Consider the following 9477-nt stretch of genomic DNA (forward strand, 5'->3'; position numbering starts at 1 on the left):
TTGCAAGCACACAGACACCAGAGAGACTGTGGCTCATCAGCAAAGGGATGAGATGCTTTTCTTGGTGTTAAAAGCCACTTAAATATATTAAATACAGACTGTGGTGACCAGCCCTGGCCTGGCTGTGTGTGAGCAGCAAGAACTGGGAAGAGAAATGCTGCCAGCAAGCCCCTCTGTTCTTTCCCAGTTAAGCTCAGGATAGTATTTGGCAAAGTGTGACAATTTGTCAGGACTGGGAAAGGCCTCCCTGGGACTCTGTGACTTGGACAGACCCCCAGGGGGACCTTTGGCTGGTGGCAGTGCTTCCTTAGCGCGCCCAGCAGAAGATGCAATAATGCAGTTGGGTGGCCATGTGTGGATTTGGAGGTGCCCTGGTCTCCAGCTTGGCTCCCCCTCGTGCATCCCTTGGCTCCTGTGCCCTTGGAGAGCAGCTTGGCCTGCATAGGGGAGGAGTCTTGTCCCCATGAGGCTGAGGGAGGTTTTGGGGTTTGTTTCCAAGGGGGTGGAGCACAGGACAGAGCCAGGCTGTGTGGCCCACGCACCAGCTTGGGTTGGGTGAGACTTACCAAACACTGGGGGAATTTTGAAACAGAAAAGGGTGGTGCTGCCCAGTTGTACACCTCTCCCAGAGAGACACAGGCAAAGTGTGGCTGTTGTGTGTGAGGGGTGACCATGCACACAGCTGCCACCCTGGAAGTGGGGCTCTGAGCTGCCTGCAGGAACTCCCACTGGGAAAATGGGACTCTCTGCTCCTGAGGTGGCCCCAGTAGGCAGCTGAGTTGAGCTGAGAGCAGTATGTTAAGCAAGTATCAATATGCAGTGTTGTCTGTCTCCTTGGAGTCCTGACTGCCCAGCTTAGACTGTTTTATACCTTGCTGATGAGCTTCCACAGAGAAAAAGCAGCAACAAGTAAAAAAAAGAACAAAACAAACACAAACAGCTACTTGAATTAATTTACTTTTATCATTCTGCAATCCTGGAGGTGCATTTGTATCAGCAATATCAGCCATGGGATCTGATGGTAAAAATGAGAAACCAGTTCTCCCCAAACCTTATACATCTTGTGTCTGCATGGCTGCAGGGGGCCACCTGTACTCATCAATAACAAATGAATCATAATCAGGGCTGTAAACCAGCTGTTTCACAAAGGCTTCCTTGTCTGCTGGCTCAGGGTACCAAGAAGCAAGACCATGCTTGTAGGCCCAGTCAACAATCTGCAAAAAGATAAGCAAAACAAGCTGATGAAATGAAGTTGGCACGTTATGAAGCTGAAACCAACTGCAGTTTGGCCCTGGCTGAATTGTCCCTCTTTCCCCCCTCTCCCCCCCTCAAAATTGTATCCTTTTCTTTTTTTTTTTTTTCTTTTTTCTCTTTGTGCAATTCCCTGAGTCAGCTGTACTTCATCCCTTGGGTGAGGGAATGCAAGCTGAATGCAACTATTGGCTGCTTAGAAATGCACAGCCCTGCCCTGGCACAATGGTTGGAGTGTGTAATTAAAGGAGGAGAGCAGCCCTTTAACCACCCCTGCTCACACCCTTAAGCTCCTCAGTTACACCGTGCATCCATCAGGAACCCCAGCAGGCCAGTGTGCTTCTCAGCAGGTGTTCCCTGAACAGGAATTGGTGATGCCCTGGAGGTTTTTAAGGCCAGGTTGGACGAGGTTTTGTGCAACCTGATCTAGTGATGGGGTTCCCTGCTCATGGCGGGGGGGCTGGAACTGGCTGATCTTTAAGGTCCCTTCCAACCTTAATGATTCTATGATTCTATGAATTACAAATTTGATGTATACAGGGCACCAAGGCCACCATTAGACAACAAGCCCAGATCTGGAATAGTATTTAGGTACTTTGGCCCTTCTCAAATACAGGAGCACAGGTGCCAAAATAGCAATTTGGAACCTAAAAGCTCTTGGCAAAATGTGTCGTGATGGAATTTGACCCTAAACCTGATTTTTTCAAGTGCTGAGCACTCACAGCTCCAAGCAATAAGGCAGAGCTTTGTGAGCTGTGAGGCACCCAGAATCAGGAAGTATTTTTCACACTTGGGCTTTAATGATGGGAGAAGTCAAAGCAGCAATTCCAGCTGGAAGAATTCCTGAGAATCATTGCTTTAGGCTGCAGAAAAAGTTGAAATAAAAAACCATTAAGTAAAAATCATGTCCTGGCAATTCCTGCCCTCCCTATCATGGGAAGTGGAAACAAAAGTGTAAATACTCACTTTCACAGCAATTTTGAGAGACACCTCTCTGATTCTGCTCAAGGGGGGGTAGAGTCTTCCTTCTGCAAGATTCTGCTCTGTCACCTCAGCAGCAATAGACTAGAAAGACGAGAAAAGTAGTTCACAGAGATGGTCTCAAGCACATTCACCAGCATTACATGATACGTGGCTGAGGCCTCAGGAGTGGCAGAACTGGGATTAGTTCTCAACAGGAACTGCAGGTGTGTACACATCTCATGACAGACTTTACACTGGGGCCAGATGATGGAAGTGCTATGCCAGGGCAGAAGTTGTGGAGGATGAGGAGAACCTTGTTGTGGCTCCTGCACCTCTGTGGGTACAATGGAAGGATGATCCTTCCCTGAGACTGGGAAAGGCTGCAGGAGGTTGTGCCGTTTCCACTCAAGGCATCGACCCAGGCTCTTGAAAACACCTGGAGTAGGTGCACGTGCCTCTTATCATCTTTTTAAAAACATGAGCTAAATGCCAGTTGGAAACCTGTGCTGTGAGGAGGAAGATTTCATCAGAGATGTGCCGGATGCCGCAGGCGATGACTCCCAGTGCCACTCCTGGGAAGACATAGGCATTGTTTCCTTGGCCAGGGAAGAAGGTCTGTCCATTGGGCAGGGTCACCTTTGAGAATGGACTCCCACTTGCAAATATTCCTCGTCCCTGATAAGAGAGAGAAAGAGGCCTACAAATCCAGAAGAGACATCTTACATTTCTGCTGCTTGCCGTGGTCTGTGCTCAGGGGATACTGGTGACCAAGGGGACTAATCTCCAACCAGTCAGTGAGTGGCATCTCCATGTAGGACACTTCTGGAGGGCCTGGTCCCCAGAGCCACAACAGGGCCATGGACAGGGCCACTGAGCACTGAGTGGGTGTTTGCCCTGCCCAACTGAAAGTGCTCTGAACTTGCTGAGGAGGAGTCCCTCTTCCCCTCTATCAACCATCTGTGGAGTGGGAAGAAGGACTCCTGTGGGATAAAGGTCTGGGGGCTGTGTGATTTCCCAAGCCAGCAGCAGGTGGTGGGGAGGGCAAAGGGGAGAGTGAGACAAGGTCTCCTCTCTCACCCTAAGTCATTTGACACGACAATGATTCTTCGGTGACATTAGGTCCAAATTGGGTGACAAAACTGTTGCACAAACAACCAGGGTGGCAAAACACAGGGGACTGTAACCTGGGAGGATGTGACACCTCAGACAGCTATGGGTGAAGGAGGCAAGTGCTTTCTTTAGAGGATCACAAAGTAATTCAGGCTGGTGAGGACTCAAACTCCTGCTCACAGCAAGGTCAGCTGTGAAAGCAGACCATGTTGCCCAGGGCTTTATCCAGCCTGGTTCTGAAAACCTGCAAGGACAGACACCGCATGAGCTTTCTGGGCTCTCACTGCACCTCCTGACTCTCTACACAGTGTGCAAGTTTTTCTGTAGGACCAGCTTGAACCTCTTTTGCTTCAACTTCTGCCCACTGTCACTTGTCCACCCCCCATGCACCACTGTGGTCCTGGCCAGAGGTCCTGGCCCAGCTCCCCTGCGCTGAGCGCCAGTACCTGGGTGAGGCGGTAACACTGCTCCGCTGTGCACTCTGCTTTACTTGTGGGGTTGCTCAGGGCAAACACGATGGGCCTCTCATTGAAAGCTGCCATGTCCTTCAAAATCTTCTCAGTGAAAGCTCCTGCGACAGCTGCAACACCTAAAACAACAACAGCAGAGTGAGATGGTGCTTTCCCACTGTCTGACTCCAGCGCACGGGGCTGATCCCTCTTCAGTGTCACTGTCAGTGAATGAACTCAGGGGGGAAACAGGTTCCATCTCTGGAGATGCAGGTGGGAATGTTTCTTTCTCATATTAATGCTAGATTAAAAGCCTATCTCAAAGTAAAGCCCTCTGCTGCTATGGGCAGAGTGGGGATCAGTGTTTAGGCCAGTCTGGCTGCTGCACTGCACCTCCCAAAGGCTCAGCACTTCTCCCAAAGCCCTGTCTAAGCTGCCTGTTGTCATCCTGGTCCTGTCCTGCCTGCCAGGGTCATGTGCACTGCTGAGAGCCCCAGATCCTGCCTCCCTCAGCATCTCCCTCAGCAGCCCTGTCTGGAAGGGCTGCTTTGCCTCCAGAAGAGAAGACTGTGCCCCATGGTTGAAGGGGAAAGGATGTGGAGAACCCAACTGACAAAATGGGGGTAAAAAATTCTTATGTTTTGACTGGGAGAACAGAAGGAAGCCCTGGAAGAAAGACAGAAGGTGATGCTAAGGGAACTCCACCTATAATTGCTGTAGGCTTCACTTTCTGCACAACCTCTTCCAGTGTGTTCACACTGGGGTGGTCCTGGGCAAACAGTTCTTTCTCATGGTTCAGGTTGCTCCTGCCCTGTGAGGAAAAAGAAGTAATCAAACTTTGTTCTGTTGGCAAAAGGTGGAGAAACAATGTAGCAACTCATCAGGTCATCTCTTGGCCCTCTACCTAGGCCACATTCCTCAGAGCAAGTCCTTAGCATAAACCAGTCAGGTACTGAACTGCTGGTGTAATGTCATGGTGAGACTTGTCTGTTCTTCTCAACTCTCCAAAATACATTGATTGTGTGGAGAAAGGATCTGGCTGCCAGGACAGAGAAACTGTACAGATGGCACAAGTCTCCTAAGTCTGAGGAGGGACAAGGACTGAGGTCCTGAGGACCCAGGAGTACAGAGTAGGGCTGGGCCAGGCTGGATCACCAAGCAGGGCACGTTGTTGGTGTTACAGTACACCATATAACATGCAAGACATCCACCACCTCCTGAGACCATGGCCAGCAGTGTGTCCTACCAATTTAGAAGCCCAGCCCAGAGCACTGTCTTTAGGGCAGCCAGTGCTGCTGGTTCACTGTTGTCACCACAAGACCTAGTCCTTTGAGAGCATAAACAGCTCTTCTGGCACCAATAAAACTGCAGTCCTTACTCCAGGGCTGAGCAGGAATCTGAGGTATCAGCCTGCTCTGTTCTCTCACTACCCTGCAGGAGTTGGTGTGGAAGAGGAGTTTAGCTCTGGAGACAAATTTACCTTCACAATCAGTCCCTTGGAGTCCACCATCCAAATTTTTTTGATGGCATCCTCTCGTGAAACTCCTTCCTTTTCCATGGCCATGAGGATGAGATGAGCTATGCCCATTGCAGCCTGGAACACAGTATATAAACACTTAATTGGGCTATCAACTTTTTTTTTTTTTGGGGTGTGTATGTGGGAGGATTTTAAATGAGAGATGTGTTGGGTCATCCCTCAGCATTGTACAAAATAAGGAGGCTTTCTGCTCCAAGGCTGTACAGTGTCATGGAATGGGGCTCATTTTAGGATTGTTGGTGCTGCCATAAATAAAAAAAACAATTGTCCAGCAGAGCAGGCTGCTTGTGGGGGTGGAGCAGTGGAGGTGGTACCTTGACAGGCAGGGGCTGTCTGCATTTAAATCAGCTGCTGCAGGGGAGGAAAAGGGGCAGATACTGAGCAAATGTTGGTAATGATGCCAGTACAGAGGAACTGACAAAAAAAAAATAATCCTCTTCTCCTGTTCCTGCCTGAAGAAGTTGTCCTGGACATGCTGTATGTGTTAGGGGTCCTGCAGCTGTGCTCAGGAGGGTCTCTGTGTCACAGCACAGACATGACTGTCAGGAGGGGTGGAGAAAGAGAAGAAATAATCTTTGCTTCAGAGAGGGGTAGACAGTGAGTTACAGACCTTCCCAAATTCCCACAGGTGGGGGAAAGCTGAGCCAGAACCTGGACCAGCACCTTCAGGCCACAGTGCAGGCTTTACCAGCTTTTTCTTCCCCCTCTCTCTTTCAGCAGGGCACCTTATAGACTACCTGACTTCTGTCAAGGGGGCACTGTGACCGACTAAAAAATGAGGTTACATTCTTACGGTTCCTTGAGCCTGAGTCCTTATGACTCTGTTGCTAAAGAGGCTCTGGTTTACCCTAAATACCAACCCTGAGGGCTCAAACCAGCCTCCTTGATGTCCTCACAGCACCCTGCCTCATAAGGGACATCCCTCAAGGTGCTTAAAGCCTCATGGACACATGGGCAGCCTTGTAGCATTCAGGAAGTCTGCCAGGACTCATGGGCCAAGAGGTCACTGTATGATTATTGGCAATTTCCAGACAGCAGTAAGATCCACCTCGGGGTCCCAGTGACAAGGAATCTCCTTCTGTACCTTGTTCTCATGAAGCCAAGCCATGCAGGAGGTTTCATGGTTGACTTTTCTCTCTCTGAATTTGAATTTAGATCATATTTAGGAACAAACTCAAGAATATTCCTACCTCTCCAGCTCCCTGGAAAACAAACTTATGGTCAGAGAGCTTGTTCTTTGTGATCCTTAAGGCTGCAAAGATGCCAGCGACTGCAACAGACGCAGTGCCTGAAAAGAGAGAAACGCCATGACATGGTCATCCTGGCAAATGGATTGTCTACCCCACTGGTATGTTCTTAGAAACCTTGTGGTGGTAACCAGTCTCTTAGAACCTGTCACTAAAGTATCAGAGTGCCTTCCTTACTCTGAATTACTAATCCTCAGAAGATACCTGCACAGAGAGCACCAATTTCCCTTTCTATAGACTCAAAGGGATGCTGAGTCCCAGAACACCAGGAGTTAAACCCTAACTCCCAAGGTTTAGACAAGCATGTGGGTTGTCTAAAGTAACATAAGACATCTCTAGCAGAGTGGTGGTCTGAACTTGGGCACCCTTGTCACAAAGTCCTCTGTGATCATGGGATTACTATTCTCTTCTTATTTACCTTCGCAGCCCAGCAACACCTTCTCTCTTTTTTTTTTTTTTAATTCCCTGACACTCTAATAGCCTGACTCAGAGCCATCATGCCTCACTGCCAAGCATTAAGGAGTGACTGAGAACATGAGCTGGTCCCAGATTACTGAGAAAGAATCCATTATATGGAGAGCAGAGTCCTACTGTTACAGCCACCACAATATGTACAGCTTTCCATCCATCAAGCGAGACAGGTGTCTAGACTGAATAATCCTGCCTTCACCCCACATCCATCACATAGAGTATTCACCTAATGTCCTATCCCAGGTGAAGGAACATGGTGGGAAGAAAGCAAGTGAGGCATAGACTAATGAAGATTCAGGCACTGCTGGTATCTCAGGTCACCTGGGCAAGCTGGATACAAGGGTTAAAGCGAGCTAGGAGTGAAGGAGGCAGTTTTATGCCAGAATATCTGAAATTGGAAGGGACACATAAGGATTATTGAGCTCACTAGTTTTGTTCCACAGCCTTTTAAAGGATCCCAGTCCAGATTTGAACCAGCTCTGATGCTGGTTTCTCCATTCTCATCTTCATGAGCTTTGTGAGAAATCAGGGAGTAAACAAGTAACGAGTCTGGTGTGGGTGGTTATGAATGGGGTGGACAACAAAGCCTTTTAGGCTAACAAACCTGATTTAGCCACATTTTCAGCATCTTTTATTTTCCTGCCTATTTAATCAGCCAGTGCATCAGGAATTGAATCAGCCAGTGCTTCGGTGAGACCCCCTGCAGGGTCCTTTGGGGCTGGGGTGCTGCTGGGCATCAGTGAACGTTCTGGCTGGGAAACGAGAGCAGCTCATGGGCACAGCATGGCCATGAGCAGTGAAACCAGCAGATGGTGCTGCTTCATCTGTCAAGGACCGAGAAAATAAATTCAGCTTTACCTGCTCCGTTTCTTCAGTGCAAAAGCCAGGGCTAAATTAGGAATCTATTGATATATCATGGCATCAGAAAAGTATTTACTCTCTCATTATTTCCATGCAAGCAGAGAACCTGGTGGAAGCACAATTACCCTGGCAGAGGAACTTTTACTGACATGGCTTACTTTGCTTAGGGAACCTAATTAGCTGCTCCAACAAACAAAATCCTTACTGGCTGGACCAGAAGTGTTTATCAGTACCATTAGCTCATCAACATTTTATGTTTATCACTCGGATGAGTTTAGTTCTCTGAAAATTAATAACTAGTGTCACTTAAGAGTGATTCTGGTTTAGTAGAGATGGCAGAGGCCACATTCCTGCAGCATTACTGTGGTGGTGTCCATGCACAGGCACACCAGTACAGAACACCAGCAGCATCATTTCTTACTCATGAGGGCATCATAAGCATCGTGTCTTAAACACAAAATGGACTAGACTAAAGGTTGATGGCTTCTTAAGCTTCTTCTTGCAAAGAACCTGCTTTAGCACCAGGGATCAATGTCCTCCATTAGCTCAGAAAACTGTATCATTTTATTTCCAGCCCCAGAGCATCTGAGTCCAGTCAGTTTAAAAGGGAGGAGATGGGGAGGGAACCAGCCACTGAATGCTCTGCTGCTTCAGCATTAACATGTCAACTCAGACAACTGGAGGATGTATATGAAGGATTTCCCTCTTGCTCCTCCTGCACTAAACCTCTGCCTTCTTAAGCTGTATTTAGGGTAATGTATTTACCTGGCAACATGTTGTGCCATGCCATTGGCCTAGGAAAAGTACAGATGAAGACAAGGAACATCCAAGGAATATGAAGGAACACCAGATAATTGCTTAGTTGTTGGATTTCACTTTTTATGGGTGTCATCTAGCTAGCCCATGCTCATTTTGGTAGGCTATAATCAGCAGGACTGCTTGGCTCACTGCTGTGCCAGATGCTAAGGATGGGAGTCCTCTGAACAAACATGTATGATCTTGCTCCTGCTAAAGCAGACACTTGAACTGGGCCAAATGAAATGAACCCTAAAGAGCCATTACAGCACAGTCTGTTAAGAGAGACAAGATAATTGGAGTACATGCAGATACTATAATTATAGACATCTGAACTGTGGAGGAAGGGATCCCACTCTGGCAGTCTGAACTGCAAAGTGGGTAGAGACCAGGGTCCCACAGTTGTCAGTGATGCCAAGCTTGTGACATGCAGTAGAACATGAACAGCTACACAAATGCCCTCACATGCTCACACAGTATCTACCAGGCTAACTTTGCACAGAAATCCCCACATCCCCATGTGGGTGGGAGCAGGGAACTGAGCAGAGGAACAAAAAAAACCCCAAATGGAACAATTCCAGGGCAACAGTGTAAGTGTCAGGTCACAGCATTAACAACAATAAATGCCTGGAAAGTATTTAAAAGAAATATAACTGGAGAAATACCTTGTTTCTCTTGGTCCTCACCCAGGCAAAATTGCTTTATACCCTGTGATTGTCAAGAAGCCTGATGGGACAAATGCTGGCATCTCAAAACCCATTTAAATAAAAAATACTGGTGTGATATTCAGCAG

General features: G+C 48.0%; 1 protein-coding gene across 1 annotated transcript in view; it reads right to left on the reverse strand.

Annotated features, from left to right (window-relative positions):
* Positions 1–944: 944 nt before the first annotated feature.
* ME3 (malic enzyme 3, NADP(+)-dependent, mitochondrial) overlaps positions 945–9477 on the reverse strand; it is a 63526-nt gene continuing 54993 nt past the window's right edge. Inside the window, exons 7-13 of the mRNA XM_010004410.1 lie at positions 6501–6598; positions 5254–5367; positions 4479–4584; positions 3771–3913; positions 2716–2889; positions 2218–2316; positions 945–1214 (exon numbers count right to left, since the gene is read on the reverse strand). Coding sequence (XP_010002712.1) covers positions 1053–1214; positions 2218–2316; positions 2716–2889; positions 3771–3913; positions 4479–4584; positions 5254–5367; positions 6501–6598 — 896 coding nt within the window. The 3' untranslated portion in view covers positions 945–1052. The remainder of the gene's footprint in view (positions 1215–2217; positions 2317–2715; positions 2890–3770; positions 3914–4478; positions 4585–5253; positions 5368–6500; positions 6599–9477) is intronic.

This window comes from Chaetura pelagica, unplaced genomic scaffold (genome assembly GCF_000747805.2).
Source record: "Chaetura pelagica isolate M959 unplaced genomic scaffold, ChaPel_1.0 scaffold59, whole genome shotgun sequence".
In the NCBI taxonomy this organism is placed as follows: domain Eukaryota; kingdom Metazoa; phylum Chordata; class Aves; order Apodiformes; family Apodidae; genus Chaetura; species Chaetura pelagica.